Source organism: Enoplosus armatus, chromosome 14 (assembly GCF_043641665.1).
Source record: "Enoplosus armatus isolate fEnoArm2 chromosome 14, fEnoArm2.hap1, whole genome shotgun sequence".
NCBI lineage: Eukaryota > Metazoa > Chordata > Actinopteri > Centrarchiformes > Enoplosidae > Enoplosus > Enoplosus armatus.
In genome coordinates this window covers 14354673-14382159 of record NC_092193.1, presented here as the reverse complement: position 1 = coordinate 14382159, position 27487 = coordinate 14354673, and the positions used below count along the sequence as shown (strand labels likewise).

The 27487-nt window shown below is 41.7% G+C and overlaps 1 protein-coding gene across 1 annotated transcript; it reads left to right on the top strand.

Annotated features, from left to right (window-relative positions):
* Positions 1-27487, top strand: LOC139296722 (neurocan core protein-like). The gene is made up of 19 exons (XM_070919203.1): positions 1-73; positions 3669-3872; positions 5112-5294; positions 5913-6087; positions 7309-7436; positions 8054-8338; positions 8882-9025; positions 9150-9233; positions 9326-9483; positions 9580-9727; positions 12103-13254; positions 17054-17170; positions 21513-21626; positions 23773-23824; positions 24039-24145; positions 24372-24454; positions 25142-25286; positions 26367-26549; positions 27369-27487. Exons 1-19 carry the CDS (start codon positions 1-3, stop codon positions 27485-27487), a joined length of 3654 nt encoding a protein of 1217 aa, XP_070775304.1.

Below are 27487 nucleotides of genomic sequence, written 5' to 3'. Positions count from 1 at the left end.
ATGGCGCTCACTCAGAGTGCAGCTGGGCGGCAGATCCTCTTTGCTCGGATGCTGCTGCTCTATTTAGGCATGGGTAAGTTCTCTATGTCTCCTACCTTAACTCTTTGTTTCCTTAAAGCGCTGCAGAAATCAACCAGCAGTTTCTGACCTACAGAAAAGGCAGTCAATGGCAACAGATAATGTCAGCACACAAGAGCAAAAGAGAAGGGACAGAAAACAGATGAAAAGAAAGATGTAAGAGAGGAGGAACAGCTGGACCAGAACACAGAAGAAAAAAAAAATTAGTTCTCACACACATTTTTCCATAGGCATAAATACACACGGCAGGTCTGTACTAATTTGAGTGTTGTAAGTGAGAGCTGACATGCTGAGGATGTTTTCAGACATGCTCGATAGGATTGAGCTGGAACAACTCCAAACCCATTTATGCAAGTTTAGTCGACCATCTGTTCCATTACAACGATGCATAAAATTCACAATTATGGAACAAAAAGACAAAACATCTCAGAGCCGCTGGTCTCTGGTGGATAGTATCGCAGGTTGCCTGTAGTAAAGATAAGTTCCTCTCCTTAATTACTTTCCATGCAATTGGCATGCATGGTGGTAGCTGGTCAGCCTGGATTTTCATTAAAAGGAGAAACTGCACCGCTCATTTCCAAAATTAAAACATTACGTTAGTAGTCATTGCGCTCTGACATCAGAAAGTTATCACTGCACATTCAATCATGTTTTTGTTGCACAATCCAGGATCCAAAAGTAAACAACTGGATCTGCAGGATCTACTAAAATTCACAGCGGGATTGGAACCTGCTCTTGCTCTCAAATACAAGACTAGACATCATTCTCATGTTTTAAGTTGTTGTGAAAACATTTATATTTTGAATTACTTCACTTTTGAGCCAGTAATCTTCCAAGTTCATCACCACAACGTTGCCCTCAAGCAGTCAACAAAATACCACAACATACAAAACTGGGACATCTGGATAACGGTTTACCGTATGAGTTGTGATGATGGATAGCTGGCAAACAGTGTATCAGATTAATGATAAATACCGTATATCAAACTTCTCTGTACTGACAGAGTTTAAAGCTCTTTGTTTAGGATTTAAAAATGTTTTGACCTTGGCAATTCTCGGTAATGGTATCACAACTCTGTGGCAGATTGCTAGAAATTTCTGTTATGAGTTGATAAGTATCACCTGAATGTGTCAGTAAACCTGCAGGAGATACAGTGCAAGAGGAGCCTCTGGATCATCTTATCAGCCTGATGATGTTCATATTTGTTCTTAAAGGAGAAGTTTCACATTTTGGGAAATACGTTTATTCGCTTTCTTGCAGAGAGTTACACAACAATATAGACACCACTCTCATGTCTGTACAATAAATATGAATTGGCCAGAGCAAGGCTAGCTGTTTCCCCTTGTTTCCAGTCTTTATGCTATGCTAAACTAACTGGCTGCTGACTTCAGCTAATATCTAACGCACAGACATGAGAGTGGTATCGATTTTCTCATCTCACCTAGTCCTAGAAAGAAAAAAAGCGCATTTCCCAAAATGTCAGACTATTCCTTTAAAATGTTGACCACTCAGCCTTGTGACTGGCAATCTGTCCATGCAGTACACTTTGCCCCTCACCTAAAGCATGCTGGGATAGAATCCAGCCCCATGTGACCCTGAAAAGGATAAGTGGATATAGAAATGACTGCAAGCCAAATCCATGAGTATTTCAAATACAGTATACTAGCTTTTCCTAGAGATTTGAACCGCATAACCGGTGGAACAATATTGATTATTTCACTTGAGAAAGAAATATTTCATTTGTTTTGCTTTTCAACAATTTAACAACTGAGCAAACCAACAAGGAAGATTATGAGATGCAGTTAAAAGCTGTGGAAGTAAACATTCATACTCAGCCTTTTAAATACATACAAGTATAATTTGTAGTATCTGTTAGTATGCCATTATATGTTTTTGGGCAAGAATAATACAACAAAATGTATGAAGTGATCAAATTCAATTAGCCAGCACAGTTTACAGACTCAGTCTGAGAACCACTGATGTCGTCCCTCTTTTGCAGTTTATCTGTAATCCAAACAGCTCGTTGGACTCTGGTGGAGGACTGACAGGAGTAGAGATGGCATCTGTTAATGATAGAGAGTGTCCTTTCATGTCACTTCCAGCTTTCTCTTCCTCTTTTTAGGCTGTTTTTCTTTTGTCCCATCTGTCACCACCATGCTACAGGCTACACTTGTCATCCAAAGTCTCTCAATTTCCTCCTTTCAGTTTCTTAGACTTCCTTTTTTCCTCCATCTTCCTCTCCAGTTTTCCCTCTCTTTTACCTTCTTCCTCCATCCCTCTCTCATTCCCGCTCTCTTCTGGCTCCCATGCTTTTTTCCCTGGTATTTGTGATTCTGTGATTACATCTGATTTGGGGGGAAGGCAGCGGGGGCGTTCTTCAGCACGGAGAGATGCTCTCAGGGGGCTCAGCTTGTGAAAGCCGTCCAATCTAAATGCAGATGGAAATATCTTTTGGGGATTCAATTCCACCATGTGCAATATTTCAAATGAGGCTTTGTTTTTTGTTTTTTTACACAGGTTCTCTTGTTACGCTCATATTAGTTTTCTACAATTTCTTTGGTGCGTTTGACTAACAGTGAAAATCTGAATGGAGAGGGCCAGAAAAGAAAACAAACTCAAAAATCCCTGAGCAAATTTGTTTTAAGCTTATTGAAGCTTTGTAATTATGTCTTCTGCCTTTGTGTTGGTATGTTGACAGAGACTCTCACACCCTACAGTCCATGTTACAATTTTCATTAGCGGTCATAAGCTGTCATGGCGATAGCTCAGTTGTCATTACACTATATGCAAGGACATGAACCTTTATGGTTATTAAATGAAATATAATAAAATAATCTTGCTTGGTATGTTACATACCAAGTGTATAGAGGATTTGGTTGGTTGGAGGATAATGTCTGTACAGGTGATCCTGTTGTCATGGTTACATTGAACCTGTATGTCATGGCAACCAGACAGAGTGAATTGCTGATATCACTCTGCAGAACCATGAACATATAGTGACATTGCCTTTACATTGATGCTTCTCTTGCGTGAAATAACTATAAATGAACTAGTTTGAGTGACAGTTGGACTCATTGATGTGAACACAGAGGGAGAAAACATAGGTTAGAAATAAAAGGAATACATAGAAATTTAGATAATAAAGTTGGAGCCTGTGAGCCATTGTGTGTTTTTCTACTCATGTCTGTGTGTATATTATTGTGTGTAAGTGCCTGGGATCCTTATTACGTTCCTTTGCTGGAATGATAAAACAAGTTCCTCGTTCTTGTGTGGAAATATGAGTGTGAGATTGCTAATGATTCCCTGAGGTCTTGTTAGCAGACACCTCGGTTAGAAGCTGCAGTCCTCTGTTGCTTAGTGGAGAATACTGTACGGCATTTACCCTCTAATCGAACAGCAGACTTATTCATGTCCGTCATTTTTCTGCTGATCCCGTGACAAAGTAGACATACAGCATGCAATACATCTGGTGAGTCATCATTACAGGAAATATATTTACCGTGTTTTTTCTGTCAATTGTTTTCCTCCCTTGTCCAACATATTCAATTGCATAATCTAATTATGTTCTGTTGTCTTGTTCGCACTCTCAGGTGCAGCCTCCTCCATAGTGAACATGCGTAGGATCATCCATCCTACAGTACAACAAACGCTGGCAGGCAAAGCCGTCCTCCGCTGTGTCTTCACCCTCCAGACCAGCTCCTCCAGCCAGCCTCCCCAGCTCCTGTGGACTCACGTCAGGCTACCAGCAGGAGGAAAAGCTGCTCCTCTGGAGCAGATTGTGCTTTCTGCTAAAGGTACAATGAAGACAAGATGACCTGGTTTAGCTGTTGATTAGGACCTACATTACTCTACTTTACCCAGTCCTATAACATTCGTACAAACACTTAGAGAGTGCACTTAAAGGTGCAATAATCAATATCTTTATATTAACACTGGATCAAATGACTGTGTTTGTGAAAGGGCTCATTCACAGACAATTATCACCCGACTCTGCAGTTCTGCTCAGCTCAGAGTGTTTAATGAATTAATCTGAAGGCTCCACAAGTACAGCAATGACAAAGTACTTGACAAGCTGACAACAGCAGCTCCTGGAATTAAAATTAGATAAACCTTCTTAGTAGAGGTTTACCAGTGTACTTGTAAACGCTATAAACCTCCCTAAGTGGAAGGATTTTAGCAAGTCAATGCAAGGTGCAGATTGAATTCATCTATTTGGGGCCTCTTTAAAGTCTTAGCGTCTTTTAGTTCATTGTTTTGGTCTTATGGCTCGCAACGTTACTGTTTTGGTTCACTCTCACTGCTCTCATCAACCTGGTTTTCAGAAGCAGCAGGCAGCTGTTTTCAGTGAAAAAGCTCTAAAAACCAACTGTACACTACACCTGCTCAGCACCGAACAGCAAACACAAAGCCAAGTCTAGGCCGTGTGCAGTTGGAATTCATTTATTGGAGTTAGTCTGCAGTTTATTACTTTAAACTAAACCACTCAAACTGAATGAAATTCTTGATCCTATTTTAAAGTCCCTGAAAAGTTGATTTTTAATTCTTTTTACAAGCAGCTATAAAATGTATATTTGTATATTTGTTATTTATTAGGAGTTTAACTCTCAAAAACTGAGCTTATCTGCTTTGTCAGAACTGTGTGGGTGGTGGTTCGATCACATTTGATTGATTGGCCTTGAAACAGATGCAAACAACCTCACAACTGTAAGATTTTGATTGGGAAGCGACGTGCTAAATCCTGATTGGTCCACAGAAATACATGACATCACGTTGATCCAACTGAGCCCCGCCCACTTCCAACCATTGGGAAAAGTAAAGAAAAAGACACAAATACAAAAGTCTTTCATGGGAAGTAACCAAAACTGTTCTAACTTTGGGAGACACTTGTGTGTTCATGTAGGACCCAATCACTAATATTAAGAGGCCGGGACCTTGAACTCCATCTCTCCATCTAGATCCCCTTATAAGTTTATTTTTTATCTCTAAAATCTGCAGACACTTTTAATGAAGCAACCTCTCTTTCTGTGCCAAAGGTGATGTAATCAAGGTGAATAAGGCTTTCAGCGGACGCGTCATGCTGCCAGGATACACTGCCAATCCTCTGAATGCTACCATGGAGATCTCCAGTCTCCGTACCAACGACTCAGGCACTTACCACTGTCAGGTTGTCATGGGTAACGACTATGAGAGAGACACTGTACCCCTGGTGGTCTCCGGTAAGTGCAGCAGCCTTGGTTAGAGATTTCATTGTGAGAAAAGTTTAGTGCCACAACTCCTCTAAAGGAAACATTTGAACTAAGCAGAAACGCTGCTGACAGACTGAGCAGCAGTAACACAACAGGCTTTAAAATTCTTCTTCTAATTTAATTGATTTTTGGGTTTTATTGCATTCCAGGCTTGTTTTGCTAATGTAAGACAGATAAGGGCAGCTTTAAAACAAGAGCACTGCCAGACCCCTTTCAGCTTATTTATTTAATTAAACATTAATACCATTGATTCACCATATCAATGTCATAATGACTGACTTAATTATTGTAGCTTACTGCTCTATGTGTTTGTGTTGTTTTTGTTATCTAGTTTTCCACTTGAGTAATTGTGTCAGTCTTTTAATTAAAGTATTTGGACTGAATACCAATGATAATTTTTCTGTGTGTTCATCTGTGAAATAATCATCTAAAACTCACAGAGAGTTTGATTGATCTGTTTGTGGCCACAATAACATGTTTATTGAGTACATCCTACTGATTCATTGATTTTAAACTTGGATGTGTTGGGATGTCTCTCAAACAAATTCACAAACATTTCACCACCTGCCTCTGTGTCTGCCCGTGTAGGTGTGGTGTTTCACTACCAGGCTCTCAGCGCCCGCTACGCCCTCTCATTTACCGACGCTCAGCGGGCCTGCCAGGAAATCTCGGCTCAGATGGCGACTCCGGCCCAGCTGTGGGCAGCGTACTATGACGGCTTCGCCAGCTGTGCAGCCGGCTGGCTGGATGATCAGACCGTCCGGTGAGGAGATGTTCAATAGCTTCCTTCTGCTTGTCACAACCTTCGAGTGTTGCCCGCTAGTTGCAGTGAGTCCTGCTGTGCTTTGAAGCAAGGTTGCAACTAACGATGATATTTATTATCGATTAATCTGCATTCTTTTCTCAATTCATTGATTAGTGACTAGATTGATTAGAGTACAGCTTTTCTTATTTAAATTGCTTGTTTTGCTGGACAGCTGGTCCAAAACCTATGGATAAATAGTTTGCTATCATAGAAGACAAAGAAAGCTTTGCATTTGGAAAGCTGGAATCTGTGAATTATAGACTTTTTTGCTGAATAGTTCAACATTTTGGGAAACACACTTATTTGCTTTCTTGCTGAGAGTTAGATGAAAAGATGAATTCAACTCTTTCTGTATGCTAAATATGAGGCTAGACGCCACTCAGTTTAGCTTAGCATAAAGACTGGAATCAGGAGGAAACGGCTAGACTGCCTCTTTCGTTTTCATACTTCAGTTTTTGTACCGATTAAACAAACAAGATGTAATGTGTTAGTAAGCTTTAGAGGTACCAGTAGGCAGAGCCAGGCTAGCCGTTTCCCCCTGATTCCAGTCTTTATGCTAAGCTAGCTATTGACCGTACAAACATGATCTTCTCATCTAACTCTCAACAAGGAAAGCGAATGAGTATATTTCACAAAATGTCAAACTATACCTTAGTTGGTAGATGGTTATTAGATGGTAATAACATTAATAGTAAGATAGTAATAGTAGATAATCAATTATCAAAATTGTCAATTGACTAACCGATTAATCAACTGCTCATTTCAGATCTATATTGAAGACTGCTATATTGTTTAATATGCCTGCTACTTCTCTAATATGAAGACATTTGTTTTGTTTTTGTACTGTTTGTTCCCTCTCTTCTTGGATCATCTGTTGTCTCAATTAATATTCAGTTCTTGTTTTGTCACCTCATCTGCTTCAGTTCTTCTTTTTACCGCTGTTGTTTCTTTGCTGTTAATTGTATTTTAATTTATTCTAATCTGATTGCCCTTTAAAAGAGAATGCAAATACAATGCATTCTTAAACTGACATTTAAAGTCTTAATGAAAATAAATGTTGCGATATGTGAGATAATGTTCATACTGTGAAATGTCCGAAAGACAGTGCTACTTATTTCCTGTGATTAATAAAAAAGAGGTTCATTCCCATTTATGACTCCCACATGGTTGTCTCCACAGCTATTCTGTCCAGTTGCCAGAGCTTGGTTGCTATGGACACAAAGAGTACTCTGCTGGAGTGAGGAATTATGGGAAGAGGGACCCGAAAGAGCTGTTTGATGTGTACTGTTTTGCAAAAGAACTGGATGGTACACATGCATGCACACACACACACACACACACACACCCACAGACACACACAGACACAACAAAAGACATCAAAACCTGTCACAGTGTTTGCATCATATTCTGCTACAACATGAAAAACAATAAGTCTGACAATATTCTTTTCTTTTTTTTTGTAAGTCTTTTTCTAACTTTCAATAAATTCAGTGAAAAGACAAAAAAGCCCTTGCTATTACAACAAATGTGTAGTAATCCACGGCTGTAAATAGTCCCCAACAAATACACCAATTACACCTGTTTGAGTAATGTTTGCTAAAAACTGCAGTGTCCAGCTTTTTTAGAAAATTACTGAGACTCTGAGAAACTATACATTTGAGACCTGTTTTTAGAAAATATATGTCTTCACTGGCAACCAATGGGCTTGGGGCTGAGGCCACAGACAGGGTAGTGAAGTCAGAAAGTTTTGACGGATGAGATTTGTTGAGAATAACAAACATATAGAATATCACCAGACTCATCCTTTAAGTACCATAAAATCAGACAATATCATGTGTGATTTCAAAGCCTTCACATAAAGTTACAGTATTCACCCCAGGTGTCTCATGCTAGCTGAGACCTGTCTCATGTCTCCCTCCTCCAGGTGAGGTGTTTCACTCCTCAGTCCCAGGCAGGCTGTCTCTGTCCTCGGCCTCAGACCGCTGTGTGTCCCTCGGGGGGCAGCTGGCCACAGTGGGGCAGCTTTATCTGGCCTGGAGGGCCGGCCTGGACAGCTGCGCCCCAGGCTGGTTGTCTGATGGCAGCGTCCGCTACCCGGTGACTTGGCCTCGCCCGGACTGTGGTGGGAGCCAGCTGGGAGTCCGCACCGTCACACCCAACAGCACTGTTGACAACAGCACAGCACTATATGATGCTTACTGCTACAGAGGTATTATTACCATAAGAGTTAAGTCATTATTGATTAGACAGCACTGAACATGAATACGGTGAATCTACAGCATTCTCTCAATAATGTTTTACAATCATATGAAATAACGGTTTTACAGCAGTATTAAACTGAAAGGTGCAGATCGAATGACTACAAAGATTGATGAATATATATCGATATTACAGCCGTGTCACTCCTAATAGAAGTGTTGGTGTTGCTGTGGAAGCACTGAGTGCTCTTAATGTTGTGACAATGACAATAAATGTCATTGCCACTGTTGTAGCTATGGCAACACTGATCCATATTGTCTTTCCCACCGTCATGTATCTGTGAAGCCGCTGGATTGACAGAAGCAGTGGGAGAGAGAGAGAGACAAAGAGGACAGGATGTGTTGAAGTTAAATATCTTGACGCTCAGCTTTTGTTCTATTTGTCGACTGATATTGGCCAATTTCTGCAAAGTGAAAACACAGTAAAGCTTTGAGACAAACTGGCCAAAATCCTTTGCAATGTGAGCAGCAAATCTCTCCGACTTGTCTCCTAGGTAAAGTGAAGAATTCGGGCTCCATCTCTCAGATCTACAGCTCCCTGTGGAAGCCCTGGAGCTACCTCTCAGGCTCAAGTGATGCTGACTCCACAGGGACAAACAGTCCCGACCTGACTACACTTCAAACCACCACTAGCAGAGGTACATTTGTCTACGATTAGCAGATCTGTGGCAGCATGAACCAGCTGATTAATCAGCGAGTCAACCATCCAATCAGTAAACACAAATTTAAGATATGTTTTTTTTTTCAAATACATCTTTGCAGGGTCCTCCGATGGCAGTGATGTCAAACCTTCAAACTGGACAGGGTTGGTTGACCTAGAAGAGGAGGCCTCCCTTCACAGCACTTGTAAGGCTGATTTCTAATATTGAATTAATTATGAATATTGATCACAGAACAGTGAGGATCTGTGATAATAATCCAACTGATTGTGTCCTCAGCCTCAGACCCGTGGTCCTCAGAGTCTTCAGGGTCATTCGTGACCCTCCAACTTATCCCAGGACAGAGCTTCTTCGACTGGGGAGAGACACTGGAGCCTGGCCCCGACTCAGAGGAGTTTCTCCGACCGCCAGTCCACCCTACTCCTGCTGAGAAGAAGGTTGATTTGGGTTTAAGCTTTTTATTTTGAAAAAAAAACAAAAAAACTGAAGCAGCATCACTGAACCAGATACGTTTTTTTTTAACGTCATTTTAGGCGATCTCAAAGATTGTCAAGTCCATTTGGAAGCCTTGGAACTACCTGGCGGGGACTGATGAGGAAGGAACTCAAACACCAAGTGGACGGGCAGGGGAAGAGGAGACGGCCACGAAAAATACAGATGAGGGCTCAAATACATCACCTGGTGAGTAGATTTGTACTGTTTCCAATGTGTGAGCTAACATGGCCTATCATCTGGAATCTAACCCCTGACGGTGCCTATGTCCCTTTCTGTAAAGGGAATAACAGAGGAAAAATGGTGAAAAGAGAGTGTAAAATGTGGAAACTCTTTAATACTTTAATTTAGTTCATCCGTAATCAGTTCCTGTGTGCATTGTGGAACAGTGTCCATCAACAGCACAATTTAGCGCGCCAACTTACGTCTTTGAGTATACTCCATTTGGTAACATTCCCTGTGTTGACATAACACAGTACATGTTACAGTTATCACAGTATGTCGTATGGAATAAGGACACAGCCACAGGATTTGAGTTATAAAGCAACCACAAGGTTTGATGGCAGTGTATGTTTAAGAGCATGTACAGTATTATGAACATATTTCTGTTCACTAATTGGCTCAGGTCTGTGATGTCGGGGAAACATCGGTTGGGCAACACAACATGATGTTACATTAATTACAGTACAAAGAAGCCTCTGGAATGAGGTTCATTAGAGAAACACAGAACTAATAAGGAGTAAAACTGGGAGAGCAGAGGCCTTGAAGGCCCAGCGTGTGGTGAGTAGAGTGTGTCCAGCTTCAAGTCTTGAAGTCTGGAGACGAACTGAAGCCACAGTAGCTCAAGCTGGAGCTCCTGTATCGCCACTGACGAGCTGTGATTGACACCAGGTGTGACGAGCTCCAGCTGTGGCCAATGACCTCCCTCACATCTGGATACAATGTAGGTAGATTCTGTTCTTTTAACTTTGACTTGTCACTGACTTCCATGGGAAATATTACAGTGATTATTTGATAATTAAAAACATAAAATGAAATAGTAAAAGCATATGTGTACAAGGTCTTATGGGTACTGAGCAGCCAGAAAACCTGCCATACAAGCAATCATGCCTTAAAAATGAATTAAAATTATAATTAGATAAGTTCTAGGTCTGTTTCAATTAAACAAAAAGAAATGGTAACACAAATAAACGCTAGTGGTAAACACTGACATTTATGTATTCAGCTTTATGAGAAATAATTTGCATATTTGCCTTTCATTAATTGCAGGAATTTGGGAAGCACTTTTTACCAAATGGCATTGACATTTATTAAAAAGTCTAATTTTGTCATCTCACAGGGATTCAGATGAAGCTTTTTTATAATTTATTGTTTTTGTGACTGTAGGTGTCCTGTGGCTTCCTAAACTATTGCATATGTAGTGGGATATTGTTACTATATTTCAATGCAAAGAAACCATGTCTCCAAATGGCTCCCTGGAGCTGGATGCCCATTATTAACAGTGAGGCTCAGGTATTGTGGGTTGGAAACATCAGGTTTCCTTCAAACATGGACGCAGGCAGATGAAGAGTTAAATCCAACTCATCAACCTGTACTCCTCTTTCCCATGACTCAGGGGTCCAGCAGGTTTACAGGTCTTTATGTGCTGGCCGCGGATAAAAGTGGTTTCCAAATGGCAGGCATCTCTGCTCAGTGTTTGTTGAAACTGTATTACAGAGTTGTTGATTCAATTCTGAGGCAATATGTGGGGCTGCGGTGGTCTGTAGTTTCACTCTGCTTGGCCTGACTGTGTATATGTGTGTGTGTGTGTTTTTGTCTGTATGTGTGTCCAGAGAGGTCTTAGACCATAACCCATGTCTTCATGGGTTTATTCGTGCTTTAAATGTGAACATGACATGACACATGTATTTAAAATTGTATCACTAGTATCTGTTAGTGAGCTTCAGATGGCAGTAACATGAATGAAGCAGAGTTCAACTGTTGCCTGATGCTGCGTTCAGGTCATAGATGGTAGAAATGTTTACAAATTGAATACCACTACCTTTTGCACATTCCCACTATAAACCAAAGTCTTATACACAAAATATTTGTATATGTGTGTAGCATGAAGGGGCTACAACCTGTGTTAATTGGCAAATAATTCAACACAGCTCACCTGTCTCACTGCCTTTGTAAGTATAATAACATAGTTTTCATCAGTCTCTCCTCCCTCCTTATGTACCGTGTTCCCTGGTTATATTTATCCATGTGGCACTAATATTTAACATACTGTGGAGGGAAATGTTCAGCACTGTTCAGACATTTTCTTTAAACGTATTTCTTCAAGTAAGTTTGCTTGCTGGCGACGGTGCTGGTACAGTGATAGAGAAAAACAGCTGACGGTCTGCTCAGACAGCTTAGAAGTGTTTGTTTTGTCTCCCTCTGCAAAGCAGAGAGAATCCATAAGATGATTTTTACTTTGTCACTCTTGGCTCCATCTTTTGCACTATTCTCTCTGTCTGCAATAATTGTGCTCCTGACTCCCCCCAGTTCTTTTCATTTTGTTTGTTTTGTGCCCTCCGCAGGTTTGTTTTCTTGGAAAAGTTCATGGTTCAGCAGTCCCTCGGGGGAAAACTCAACTCCAGCTAGTGAAGAATCACCCACTCGTCTGGCATCTACTCTGGCTGCCTCCAGTAAGTATATGACTACAGAGAGCACCAAGAGCCGGGAGGATTCAGAGATGCACATGTCCACCACCTCCAGCTCTGCACCTGAAATCACCACGGCTGGCGGAGAAACCTGGATCCGCGTTGAAGCGGAGACCACTACCCGGCCGGGCAACAAGCGGGAGGAGACGGTGACCTCTAGAGCCAGTGGTAGAGGAGGCAGAGGAAGGGGGAAGAAGAACCGAGGGGAGGACAGGGGCAGAGGAGAAGAGAAGGGGAGAGGAGAGGATAAGGGGAAAGGAGAGGACGAAGGGAGTGGAGAAATCACCGGCGTGGAAGCGAAGGGGGAGATTCAAGTTTCACGCCGACCAGTTGGAACAAGTAAACCAAGAGAAAGATCCAGAGAAAGATCCAGAGAGAGGGGTCACAGGAAGGGACAGTCCACCACTACCACCACAACCACTACCTCTGCTAGTCCTGTGGAGCTGACGGTGATGACCACAACTGGGTCGGAAAGCACCGACTTATCTACGACTGAATCCCCGTCCACCTCACCAGTAGAAACCCTGTCGCCGTCAATCTCACCAGATCCACACCAGTCCCTCTCCTCATCTCCACCACCGTTGCCGTCTGTCACAGCGTCCATGTCCCCGTCTCCATCCCTGTTTGAATCCCAATCTCCCTCCCCATCTCCGTCTCTTCCATCTTCCTCCTCCCCATCTCCATCCACTACCTCACCTCCATCCAATTCCCAAACCTCATCCCTCTCACCCTCACCCCCTTCCCAATCCCCATCTCAAACAGTCGGATCAGGAGACCCCACTCCATCTCCTCACTCAGACAACCAGGACAGCTCCACTAACCCCCTGACACCTCTTAACTGGGTTCCAGTGGAGAAAGCTGTTTTGAACAGCTCTATGGATTATCCTCCATTACTGTCGGGACCTCCAGATGAGGAGGAGCCCGCTTGGTCACACGCTGTGGGCTCGGGGGCCCTGTTACCTGGCAACATGGAGGAGGAGAGCAACAGAGGAGGAGTCAACATCAGCACCATAACTCTCAGCCCAACAGGTTAGCATTGCATGTCTGTTTTCAGATGTTTCATCATCCTGTTGGTAAACTCCACGATTTTGATATTATTCCACTAAAGCAATATTTTCATTTGATGGCCTTAAAGGATGATTATGATTAATTACAAATTGTGTCTTATTTTTGTACTTTTGACCATCATTTCTATTGGGAATAGTAAGATTGTATTCATCAAGTCAATTGCTGAGATCTGTGAATGCTGCAACATCTCTAAAAGGAAGTCTGATGGGGCAGGAAACACGAGCAGTCAGATGATCATACAGGTTTTAAACAAACCCCAGGGTTAACCAAATTTGGAAGAGGAAAACAGTTCAGTGATTACATTACACTTACCAATACATCATTAACATTTTGAGGTGGTCCCTTTTTTCCTGTCTTACCAGGAGTTTGATGGACGTTGATATTTTGTCTGTGTGCTTTATTCCTAGGGGACCAAATGTATATGTTGTGTCTTCTCAGCTGGCCTGCTAATATTAAGCACTGATTAGCCTACATTCAGAAAAGAGTCTGAGGGTGTGTGAACCTATGTTTATTCGCTTTAGTTAGATGATACCACTGTCGTGTCTGCTCATCAAATGTGTTGCTAAAGTAAGTAGCTGGTTAGCTTAGCACAAAGACTGGAAACAGGGGGAAACGGCTAGCCTGCTCAGTCCGAAGGTAACAAAATCTGCCTATTAGCACCTCTAAAGCTCACTAATTAACACGTTATATCTTGAAACCCAAGCGTAGAAACGATAATTTACAGTTTTACACTGTTGCTTGGCTGAGAGCAGTTGCTAGGCACCCAGCTGAGACTGCAGGAAGTCACTGCAACCGGCCACGAAACGGTCCGGCATATAACCCACCATAAGGCTTTGTAATGTTGTCTAAAAGCATCTGTGATGAAGCTGAGTAACAGAAAGTAATGTGGCGAGTAATGTAATAATTACTTCAGTCGTTGAGTAATTAGTAAAGTAATGGAATTATTTTTTCAATGAGTAATAAATTATGACTAATTGATTCAAGTAACTTGCCAAAAACTGTTTATAATCTGATCATTTAACTGTCTATAGTCTGATCCTCTGACTGTTTGTGTCGCTCTTAGTTGTGCCTGCATGTCTCAGGAATTACTTTGGTAAATACACATGCAGTTATCATAACCCACAGAAATGAAGACCGAAAATAAGACCCAGTTTGTAAAAAAATACAACTATCCTCTAAGATTGCCTTTTCATTTAATCCCCTGACCTCGCCAGTGGCATATTTATTCAAAAAAGTGTGTACATTCCCTGACTGCATGCCTTTTATTCCCACCAGAGGCACAGAGACCACATTCCTGCCACCATACGCAATCTGTTGATTAAGTCTGCAGCATGGTGTATCTCAGTGGCGCTCCTGGCTGGCCACCTGGTTTACTACTTATTTTTCGCTTGATAATGAGAGCTCATACAGGAAACATCCCCAGCGTTTGAAAGCCCCATGGGCATCATGCTATCACACATTTCTATGGTGATTTATTTTGCTCCATTTGAAAGCGGCTCATGTCTGTGGCAGTCATAGCTGAGCTGCCTGCTAGGGGTGTGAGGAGTCTGCGGATGGAAAACAGCTGTAAACTGTATCGACAAGAAGCCAAGGGCAACCATCTGGGCTGCTGGTGTACAGTATGAGGATTGATTGATTGACTGAGACCCTGGAGTCACGCAGGCAGAAGGCCATAAACACACAGTGATATCTTTGCTACACAAACAGAAGAAGTGGATGCGCTCTGCTCCAGTTCAGTCCCCGGCGGTTTGGGTTTCATGGTGGTGGTCAGTATTTTCTCTCCTGACTGGATCACGGAGCACTTCATCAGTCAGTTCAATCAATGAGAAAGAAAGGAAAAAAGAGAAGCCTCAGATTGAATTCAAGGACCTTCAGTAGCAAAAACACATTGTTCTCATACATAAACACACACATGCAGACACACGAGGATGCACGCTCAGTGCGCAAACACACAATGCCATCAGCTTTCTTTCCATTGTCTGATGTTTTTATACAGATTTTTATCACACCATCTTTTTTGTAACATTTAAATTGCAGCCAGTTTTTTGTTTCCACCTTCTTCTCCGTGCTCTCCTGCCTTCACAGAAATGCCAACGCCGTCTGTGAGGTCTAGAGAGCTTATCCGAAAATCATATTTCCAAAGTAAACCATATTTCCACTGTGTCTGTGGCTGTGATTACTCGAAGCAAGGGCTATGTGCGATGTGTGGATTAATACTTTGAGGTATCCCAGCGTTGCCGCTGCAAAGTATTATCCCCTTACTGTCCTATCTCTGTAAACTTATTAGCTGGATTTTGCTGTTGCCAGCTTATTGTTGTTGTTTGTGCCGGTGGTGTCGGCCGCTGTGCAGAGCGAGGGACAGTCCACTCTGTCAGCTTCTTCTACAGCCTATTGATTTTTCTGCACCACTCGCTTTAATGAACGACCAATCGCACAGGGTTTATCTTTCACACACACACGGGCACACACACACACACATACAGTAGTAAATCTGCTTGTCATAACAGTTGATATTTGTCAAGGCGTACCATGACCTTGACTGATGCAGAGGGTGCAAGTGCGCTTTGGCCCGGACTGATGTACATTAAATGAAATGCATGGCTGGTTTTAGCTCCTGACTTCAGCAGAATTCAAACCATGAGCAGAGGATTTGCTCACAAAAACTTAACATAAATCTATAGAGCTGACGCTATTGAGAAATCTTGCTCTGATTGAAAACCCTCAGTCTTTTTTCTTTGTCCCCCTTTCGATTATTTTGCCCCACGCAGCAGCCGGCATGATGATAATTCAGAGGATGTGAGCTTGAGATGTCTGCTTCTGGTTAGTTATTGGACAGGATCAGCCTCAAGGCTAATCATAGCCATGGTATTGATTTTCGCTCATTGTATCGTGTAAACACAAACACACAAACCTACACACACACACACACACACACACACACACACACACTGTCAACCTCATACACCACCCCCTCCTAAGCAGTCCTCAGTGTCAAAGAGAGCTGGCAGAACAAAGACTCCCACAGCCGAGCTTTTGCGGCCAGGATGAATGAGTGGTGGTTTTCAAAGACCTTAAGTTGCTATAATGAGCGGCTCAGGGGAGAAACACGTGGTAGTGTGTCAATTGATATGGAAATTTGTAATTGTGGAAGGAGACCACACACACGCACACATTTAAGGGGTGAATGGCGGGGCCGAGGCGCTCAGCGGGAGGTCTGCTCATTTCTGTTGAAGATGGCTAATGTCTGAAGTTCTCACGCTGCCCACTACGCTCGGTGGAGTGAGCCAAGGCCTCGCTTTCCATATGGTAACCATGACAACTGTGGCTGTGAGTGGATGGCGAGGTTGAGGCTCTCTGGCTTCTGATCCCTTTGAAAAGAGACAGAGTGTGAAATGGATATGCGTGTGTTGTAACCGCTGGTTTTGGCTGAACTGTGATGTTGGAAAATTAGGGTGCCATGTTTTTTTTCTGAGTCATACATAGATTTTATTTTTACCCAAATCCGAGCAGTGGTGAGGGAAATTGGGAAATGGTTTTTCTTTTTTTTGTTGCTTTTTCATTTTAACTTTAGAGGATCACCATGGAAATGAATATTTTAAGCTTTATTCAGCCGGTGAGCTTAGATACACCTGTTTTATCCTTTCCAAAATAAATCACATTTCCAAACAGAGAAAAAATCTCTTTCACAGTATCTCTAATTAACTCCTTTATTTGTAAATCCCTAAATTCCCCCTCCACCCCATCCGTCTGTCTCTGTTAGTCGAGGTGGAGCCCTGCGTGACAAACCCATGTCTGCACGGAGGAAAGTGCCTTCCTCAGGGAACGGGCTACAGCTGCTACTGCCCACAAGGATACGCTGGGGAGAACTGTGAGATTGGTGAGTGATGCACACACACACACACACACACACACACACACACACACACACACACACACACATCCCACACAAACGCACACACACATGCATGCATCCACACAGTGGCATATGAAAGTCAGCCCTGCGTCAGTCTGTACATACTGATGTAAGGCTCTTCAGCAACAATTGGCAGGTCAAAGGCCAAGCTGTTTGTCACATTGAGAGGAGGCTGAATGGAGGCTGGGGTCAAAGGACTGTCAGAGTATGGAGATGCTTCCTCAAGGTCAAACTACTGGTAGCTTTCACTGCCATGTTTTTTTTTTTCTTGGCTGAAGTACAGGAGTGTCAGGTAGTACAGAAAAAAAATTATCTACTTACAGTCACTTGAAGTTTTAAGCTGAATTGATTTATTTGCACTGCAAAAATACCTGAAGGTTTTGGAATCAAGTCAAGGCCTCTCTTAGTTTCGTCATGGCAAAGAAAACAATCGTTAAACGGCGGAAATCCTAGATTCGAAAACAAATCAATTGTTCCTCCCCCGAAGGCCTTCATGCCCACCGAACTTCTAAGAAATCCATTCATAGGATTTTGTGATATGCTGCTGACACAAGGAGCAACTCACCGTAGATAAAACAATGCCTCCTTGTGCAGGTACAAAGATGGCTGAGAGGTGCTGATCACTGTTGTTTGTGATTACACCTTTAGAGGTTAGAGATAAGAACATTTTACTACAGGAGGGACAGGATCAGGGCCAACAGGCTGCCATGTTGCACAAAACCAGCTGTGACCTGCAGGAACTGAAAGACAAAGAGGGACAGACAGTATCTAGATTCAAAATCTTCCTGATCAATTATTCCTTATCTACATGTAATTTCCTCTCTCTTTCTTTCTGCTGATTTCCCTTTTGTTTTTCTTGTTTCTGTTTGGCTGTAGTGTGGTGAGGTCAGGTCTGAATTATGCTCCTGCATAGAGATGCATCTGTATTGTGCTGTAGTGGTATGTGGGAGCCAGATGTGATCCTGTCTCTTCAAGGTAACAATAAACATCTGCAGACAACCAGCTGAACTTTGGTTATTGGTTGCGCTCCAAAATGTGAGTCGCTTGCACTCCTTTTTTTTTTTGGCATTTGCGTCTTTTATTGGATAGTTGATCATGTAGAGCCAGAGAAGAAATGAGGGGAGAGAGAGGAGTACTGCGTGACATACAGCTAAGGTCCTCAGCCTGAATGGAATGATATTAACCATTTGGCGACTGCATTTAAGTGGGTTTCCCCGTCCTTGCCACCACATAACAAGCGTCACACTGGCATGGACAAATGAAACGCAGCCATGGTTTGCAGCAAAGTATACCACTAACAAAACTCCACCCACAGGCTTTCATTCCACTTCCACTGCAATGTCTTATCTAAATCATTTAAAAGCACTACACAGCCATGACACTTCCACTCAAGTGTTTTCACTTACCTCGCCTGATTAGACCATGACTGCGCTGGATAGGCCTTTTTCACACAAGACATTATTAATATTATTAATAACACTTGTGCTGTTCCTACTGTGACAAGTTAAAATGTCTGCTGTGAAAAAGGGCCACATGTCGTTTGGTGACATCATATAGCTCAGGTACAGCAGAGGTCAAATCTGAATAACTGAAAACACCTGTGTGAGTGTGCAGGGACTTTGAATTGGTATAAACATTTCAAATTTGGGTTAATGTTCGTTTCAGTTCATATATAATACAGTGTATTCTGACTCAAACTAGTCTTATTTTGTCCACCCACATTAAGGTTCACATTGTTAAATATGAGACAAAATGTGTCAACTGTAATTTTGCCACTGTTTATATGGAAATAACTATCCTTCATGTCTGTGGTTGGCATGAGCAGACCTGCTTTAAATAGGATTTTTACATTAATGTGATGAATACCGGGAATTTAATTCACTGGATTATCCAATAGACAATAGATATTACATACCTGTGATTGAAGATTTTATCCATCCATACCTACCTCCAACTTTAAAACCAAACTGTGCCCCTAATACAGAGACATTTTTGCTCTACGTCCCGATGCAGACACCTGTGCAGAGGTACTGTGACACTTTGACACGCAGGTATTAATCTGCCTTGAGGGTCCTAATTTGTTCCTCAACATAGGCTTAGCTCATTAGGCAGCAATTCCTCAAGAAAGTGATCACTTTATGAATATATGAACCACAGTAAAATACTTACCTTTATTCGCTAACCCATTCGGGCTGTGAACACCTTAATACTTACTGAGTGCCAAGTTTTGTCTGTTCGGTGTCACAGAAAGGCAGAAGGATGGACAGACAGACAATCAAACTGACAGCCAGCAGCTGATGCGTGGGTATGCTGGGAGGCTTTGTTATGGATTTGCAGAATTTGCAGTATTATCTCTCTGAGGAGTAGCTTCCCCTCTGCATAATGGATGAGGGACGAGGGGATCAGACTTTTTATACTGAACAACAAAGAGCTGGGCTGATTTTAATGGGGAGAGGAAGTTGGTGGTGTGTGTTTAACTGTGAACTTCCACATCTAGAGGTCATTCATGGTCACACCAGTCATATTTAGCTTGGGGGAATTTCACATTTATTTCACTTGCATGTTTTTCACATGTATTTATTTGTTTTTCAACACTGAAGAAAATGGCTCCTCCAGAAACATGTGGTTACTCTGGCGTTATAATACAGAATCCTCGCTTTGCAGGAAATCAAGCCTCTGGACATTTTGGCTAAACACACTAATGTGTGATTTTCAGATGCATTTTCTGATGGCTAAACATTTGGAGATTGTTTCACAATTTGAATCAAAGCTCATGGCTGAGTTGTACCCACTCAGTTTCATTTTAATCTCTAATAAGTGACAATCTGAGTTTAGTACAATTGTGTTTAAAATAACTAAGTTTGTGTTTGATTTCACTCTTGATACATTCTTGTAAGACGTTCCCAAATTCTACCCGGGCAAAGAATGTAATTTCTTCAATAAGTGACATTTGAAAAACTCTCAAATTGCTATTTGATATTACAAACAACATTGTTTGATTGATCACAACTTCAAGCCTGTTGGAAGAATAAGAAATCATACAAGAAAACACATTAGCATAAACCTCTGGTTTCAGTTCTTGTATCTGTCCTCAAAAAACAGCCTCACTTTCCTTCATTCATCTTTAAAGAGCTGCCATTTTTAATAAACAGATAAACAGCCTCTGCTGTCAGATTAAAGTTAGATCAAACCTTAAACATGAAGCCGCGGCGAAAACTAAAGGTAAAGCTGAGAAAATTGGATTTTAAAAAAAGATTCAACGACAATCTGACTTAGTTTCACACCCTGCAACATACTTTATTGATAGACCACAATTTCGTCCAGATTGAAGATGAATCCAACCTTCACAGTCTGAAATGAAAGTCTCCTTTAAGGCTAAAGGTCATTCTACTTTGATCCGTCTGACACATTTAGCTCTTCACAGCCACTGACCTTTTTCAGTGTTGAGCTTTTTGCTTGGAACTAAGTAACCGTTAAGATCTGAGGAAATACTTTGGGGCAAGTTTGAACTTATAAGTAGCTTTCTCTTTGCACTCTCGCTGTGAGTTTTAATAGATTTCTGCAGTCCTGGGGTATATCTGTTATTCTGGGTCCGAAAACCCCCACAGTGGTGAAAGAGGATTACATGCCCTCCATTTACAACGATAAAGTGATACTTTATTGATCCCCGTAGAGAAATGTTCCTTCTGCTTGCATTTTTTTCCACAGAGAGGTTAGAGAGCACAGTTAGCACAGCAGCCCTGGAGCTTGTAGGGTATCTGTTGTTGCTTAAGGCCTCTTCAGCAGGGTGGATGGCGAAAATGTGGGCTTGAACCCAGGTCCTCAAGTCACACACTCTGCTGTCTAGTCCACCAAATGTATGTCTTTACAGCTTTAAAGGAAAAAGCAATGCAACATGCAGACTTTTGTAAATGGAGACAATGAACAAGAGACAAAAGAGGAGATTAGACATACATCAAGTCAACCTTAAATGCATAAAGAAGGATGTTATAACACTTGAAAGGCTTTGTGTCTTCCTCTGAGAGAGAATGAGGACAAATAAGGAATGTAAAGGGGATTAGACTATCTGTGTTCTCCTCACACCCTGTTTGAATTATGATACTGTACTCATGGACACATTTCACTGTCTAAAACAGGACTAATGACCAGCTCATCTTGTGTCAGTGCTTGAATGGCAGTAAACGCCCACACAGTTTTTCTTTCTTTACAAACAACATCTCTGCAAGCAGAAGACACCCTTTGAATTTGAACCCTAACGAGATCTGCAAGCCGCCCGTCCTTACTGGGTTTTTTTTCGTCCTCACAGACGTTGATGACTGCCAGTCGGAGCCATGTGAAAACGGAGGTACTTGTATTGACAAGATTGATTCATTCCTCTGCCTTTGCCTGCCCAGCTATGGAGGAGACACATGTGAGAAAGGTGAGAGTGAGAAAACTGCACACATACAAATAGATAGATATACAGAACAGATTGCTCCAAGCTATGTGAGGGGAACTATCATGCATTCTTTGATATAAAATGTTATTGGACCAACAAATTCAGCACATTGTTGTGTGTGCTGCCACAGTGGTGAACTTTTTAAGAGTCCCAGACATTTCATACCAGCATTAAAAGGTCTGTTGCAAACTGTGCTGGTGGAAGTAATCTTGATCAGTGTGCAGCATCTGTTACAGCTATATGTCATGACACAATATCACAAAGACGCTTCTCTCAGCAGCTATCAGACAGTGTATCTGTGTGCGTCACAGGGCTACAGGGTGACAGATACTGACTGAAACGCCTGCAGGCTCAACAATGTACACGCTGTTTTCCAAGCATCAGATAGTATTTGCACGGTTTTCAGTCAGCATCCTACATACATGCACACATTCCCATATGTGTGTGGTGGACTACATGGTAGATAAACACAGTTGTGATGTGTTTGGTGTGATAGTAATACTCTTTTTGTGGTTGGAGATTATTGCTGTAACTGTATTTTTATAGTTATTTAAATATAGATTATCTATATTTAAAGGTGCCCTGTGGAGTTTTCCTGTTAACAAACAAACAGGTGTTGTTTACATTCACTGTTCTTGAGGTATTCTGAAGGTCAAACAAACTGTGTTGAATGTATTGCAATCCTACATTGTTTATACCCATGTTTTCTGGCTTGCAACCTTCTTCTTCCATGCTTTTTTTTGGTGCATTGCTTCTTTGTGTGTTACTGCCGCCGTCTATTGATCAGCAAAACAGTGTGAAACTTGTGATGTGTGTGTGTGCATAAGCATAAAATAAACCTCAATAGCACTACTAGTGGTCATAAACTCCACAGGGTACCTTTACGTATAAACATTTGTTGATAATACCAGGGTTTTGTTTTTTTTTTTACATAAACCCCAGAAATAGTAATTGTCGCCAAGGTAAAAACTAGTATGGTTCTAAATTATGCAGCATAAGATAAGCATCTACAGCGTTTTCAAAACAGAGGATAAAGAGTTTGTTAGGATAAAGAAAATAGGAAAGAGGGAGATAAAAAAAAGACAATATACAGTATATAAAACAAGCAGAAGTAAGTGGACAACCCACAAAATAAAAATGTATAAAATCAAGAAAAAGCCAAAGAAAACAAATGGATGTTAAGATGATATTTAAAGGAATAGTTTCACACTTTGGGAAATGTGCTTATTTGCTGTCTTGCTGAGAGTTGCCAAGGTGTAATGTCTTTATAAGTTATTAATTAGCTAAGTAAAGTAAATAAGTGAGGTAATAAGTAAACAGTCGAAACGATGGCTGGTGGGCAGAGAAACAAGCCAGGAAAAACAAGTAGGCGGATGGTTTTGTTGCTAAATATAAACCAGGCTAAGCTAGCAATGAACTGACCGGGTGTAAAATAGTTTGATGCAGGCGATTTGATATCGAAATAAGGATTAATCTGGATTATTGTTTGGTAATCGAAGAGATACATGGCAGCAATCAACCCGCAAACACGGAGTCTGCAGTCCACAATACAACAAAACGGAGGCAATCTAGTCTCATGAGCATGAGGCAAGAGTCACATGTATATCTGTGTGGTAGGTGGCACTAATTACCCCCCCACACCACACACTCAAACCCATGTGCACAAACAAGCACTGATTCATCACCTCACTGGTTTCAGCCACCTTCAGCTCCAGATCTGTCCTCCTTGTATGAGAGTGTGTGTGTGTGCGTGTGCCGTGCACTCGTAGTAATGAGAATTAATGAATATCTAACCTTTGCAGTTATAAATGAATCCACAGGCCTTGGTGTTATTAATGAATACTAATAGAGCAGAGAGAGGGCCACATGTGCTGTGAATTGAAAACGAGCCTGTATAATTACAGTTCATGTACTTAGCCTCTTAAGATGCCAAAGTCATATATTTTAGTCTTTATTTGCCAAATAAGATGGAACGCTCGGTAAAAAAAACCTTCCCATCTCCTCCCATCATATACAGACTATTTTATCTTACTTGGTGTTCCTGCACTTAACTACGCTCTTATGTGCCCCTAAAGCAATTATTTTAGCTTCTCTCATTTCCCCTCTTTCTTTCTCTTCATCTTTACAGACATAGAAGGTTGCGAGCACGGTTGGAGGAAGTTCCATGGCCACTGCTACAGGTAGGAAGGATGAAGGCTGTGCTGTTAAAATAGATGGAGTCACGGTATATTTTCCTGCAACCACAGGTGCCTCATCTATCTGCATTACTCTCTCATACCCTGGAGTTATCTGTGACATACTTACTGCAGCGCTCTGTACCATTTAAACCTGTCTGGCTGCATAATATATAAAATGTGTCTTTTCATATCCACTTTTACTGCGTTTGTCCCACAGGTACTTCACCCACAGACACACCTGGGAGGATGCAGAGAAAGACTGCAGAGAGCACAGTGCCCATCTCAGTAGCATCATCTCTGCTACGGAGCAGGAGTTTATCAATGGTTTGTGTGTATTTCTGTTGATTTGATTTGGTTTTATTCTGTCATATAGTTAATATAACTTACAAAATTATGCACAAATGAAATGAGTAAAAGATGGTGGAATAAATGGATGAACAGGTAGTCTTGAGATATGTTTCAGTGAGAGTTTGTGTGGATATTAGAGTTTATACAAAAGTACTTAAGTAATTAAGTCAGAGGAACATGTTGTAATGTTGTTTTTTTACAGGTCTGGGTCATGACAACGCCTGGATCGGACTGAATGACCGCACAGTGGAGGAGGACTTTCAGTGGACCGACAGCAACGATCTGGTCGGTGATCAGTTTTGAATTGTGCTGTCAACTCCTCATTTTAAAGCCCCTGAAAACCTTCAAATCTTACGTTTTGGTTGATAACATTCATGCAAAAATGTGAAAGCTTCAAACTAAAGTTTAAAAAAAACATCCATCTCAGCTACTGATTAAAAGTTTAACACTCAAAAACTAAAAGATAGTCTGCTTCATCAGGACTGTGTGGGTTATGGTTTGATCAGATGTGATATAAGCAGACGCCCCCACAACTGGCATCAGATTTTGATTCAAATGCTGCTAAATCCTGATTGGTGGGCAGATGTATGTGACATCACCTTTTCCAGCTGAGCCCCGCCCACTTCAAACCAGTGAGAAGAGCCCAGATAAAAACACAAAGAAATCCCTCGTGAATTAGCCAAAACTGTTCTAACTTTGGCAGAAAATGTGGTATTCATAAAGGAGCCTATTGCTCATAGTAAGAAACTGATTGAGGAAATATGTTTTCAGGACCTTTAAAGTTGTTCATTTTTATCATTTTAATTAAAAGTGTGTCCCTCTTTTGTGTGTGAGAAAAAACCTCATGTCTAATCTTACAAATGGCATTCATCTGAAAGTAACAGTGTTCATCTTTGGAGAGAGAGATTGGAGATTCCCAGTGTGACAAATGAAAGCAAATGCAGCTGAACTCTGTTGCTCGCTGTTGTGCAGGTTTATGAGAACTGGAGGGAGAGCCAGCCAGATAACTTCTTTGCCGGTGGGGAGGACTGCGTGGTGACCATTGCCCATGAGGATGGCAAGTGGAACGACGTGCCCTGCAACTACAACCTGCCCTACATCTGCAAGAAAGGCACAGGTACTGTAATACTGCTGGACTGAATAATGTAACCAAACAGCACACAAAAAACTGCGAACAAACAGTAACTTGCTGTTTGACACATTCAGGTCCAGGATGACTTTCTCCGCAAATCAAAGCTTAATCAATTCTTCTTCACACAATTTGGTTGCTTGTGTGTTATCGCTGACCAGCTGGCCACCTGTTAGTCATCACTGCTGATCATCAGTTGTCGTGCTCTTTATGTAGAAAGGGTTTCTTTCTCGCAGAGTGGTTGGTTTCACATCACTTGCACTTTGTCTCCATTAAAGGTCACAGCTGCAGCAGATGCTCCCAAAAAAAAAATTGACGACAAACACAAACTTAAGTGAAGGTTTTGATCCAGTTTCAAACCTGTATTGATTTCTGAGAGTAATATCAATCTCAGTCTTCCTCTTATTGCCACCTCTCTCTCCTCTGGGGAGTCACTTACACGTGTCCACACAGCAGAACTGTAGTTGCAGTTATTGCCAGTTACTGCCTTGTTCACAAATATGATCTGAAATTCCTCTGAGCCACTTGGTCCAGTTTCTTCCTAACATTCACCCACACCTTCCCTCTGTGACCTGACTCAGCCGACCTGAATGTGAATGCAGCGGTGAGATCTTGTGGGATGCAAAGAAAGCTAAAGACGGGATCACTGAAGAAGCAGAGGATGGTCAGGAGGAGTTAGAGAAGGAAAAAGAAAGATGGAGGAGGACAGGGAGAAAAAGGATTAAGTAGATTGAGAGTGTTTGTTTGTCTGGCTGTGGTCTCATGGCTCTGTGGTTTGGCTGTACTCCCTGTCTACTGCAGAGACCCATTACCTCCTTCTGGCCTCGCCACAGCTCTCCTCAACACTCAGATACAGCAGCAAGGCTGCCATCTAGAGGCAAACCTGCCAGACAATATGGACAGTGTTATAATGTGTGTATCTTTGCTGTATTTGTAAGTGGAAGTTGAGACTATTATACTGGGTCATCATGGGAGGTCATACATACACACCATATACGACTCTGGATTGATGTGATTTTAGATGCTGGGTGTACACCAACCTTTATCTGTATGATATCGTTCTGGCAGTGTTGTGTGGGACCCCGCCTGCAGTGGAGAATGCCCATTTGGTGGGTCGACGGAGGTCACACTATGACATCCACGCGGTGGTACGCTACCAGTGCTCCGAAGGCTTCTTCCAGCGTCACATCCCCACCGCTCGTTGCCGGGCCGACGGCAGCTGGGAGAGACCCAGGATCATCTGCACAAAGTGTGAGTGTTTTTTATATCTATATCATTTGTCAGGTATGTAAAGGTAAACATTAACTAACAGTATTATTTAATAAGTAAAGTATTTTAAGTTTTTTAATCAATTGTAATACATTTTTGACTCATCTGATAACCTTTTACTGCCTTTTGTCAGTTTAGGGGCTCCATAATGATGTCTTGTGTTTATTTTTGTCTTTAAATTTTTTCCTGAACTGTCCTGTCAGGTTGTCATTGTTGTCAATAATGATTTGTTTGTAGTTAGCCTTCCCGGTTATATATTTCCCAATAGCCTAATTTCTGGTCTTTAGGTCTTTTGATGCTCATATCCAGAGTGCAGCAGCGAAATAGGATTCAGTTAAATCACTGAAATTACAATCAACTCAAATAAAGATAAATCCTCCACGCGAATATATAAACTCATATTATGATATTGTAGATATATGTTGGCTGGTTAGCAACAATAAATTGCAGTACAGAAATAACAAGATATGTTTGAGGTTTGTCACTACATATTTTGGTCACAATTCTTTGAAAAACAAATTTTATGGATCCTTATCGTTTTCAGTTATGTTTTTAAACAAAATGTGTATCTGCAGTTTACTGTTATTAGATTTTAAATTCTGTTATTCATATCAGCATCAGCCTTGAAAATCCAGCATCAGTCAAGCTGTAGTACAAACTTATGGTCCCTTAAAATATTCCTAAATGAACAGAATGAACATGTTAAAGAGGAGTGCAAAGAAAGAACCAGGTGATAGACATGATGTGCACTACTGCACCATATGTACAACGTAAAACCCATTTGTTTCCCTCCACTTTTAGCCCGGCGATCACACCGGTACCGACGCCACCACCACAATCAGCACCACGAGCGCCGCAGCCACCGGAGACACGGCGGAGAGGGACACAAGGCCAGAGAGGACGCACACAGCTACTACTGA

What these genes read in the sequence shown, in the direction of transcription:
- LOC139296722 (XM_070919203.1), top strand. Translation starts at nt 1, where the DNA reads ATGGCGCTCACTCAGAGTGCAGCTGGGCGGCAGATCCTCTTTGCTCGG. An exon ending in CATAACTCTCAGCCCAACAG is followed by an intron (nt 13,255 to 17,053) that starts GTTAGCATTGCA and finishes TGTCTCTGTTAG; the next exon opens with TCGAGGTGGAGCCCTGCGTG. An exon ending in CAGGATCATCTGCACAAAGT is followed by an intron (nt 26,550 to 27,368) that starts GTGAGTGTTTTT and finishes CTCCACTTTTAG; the next exon opens with CCCGGCGATCACACCGGTAC.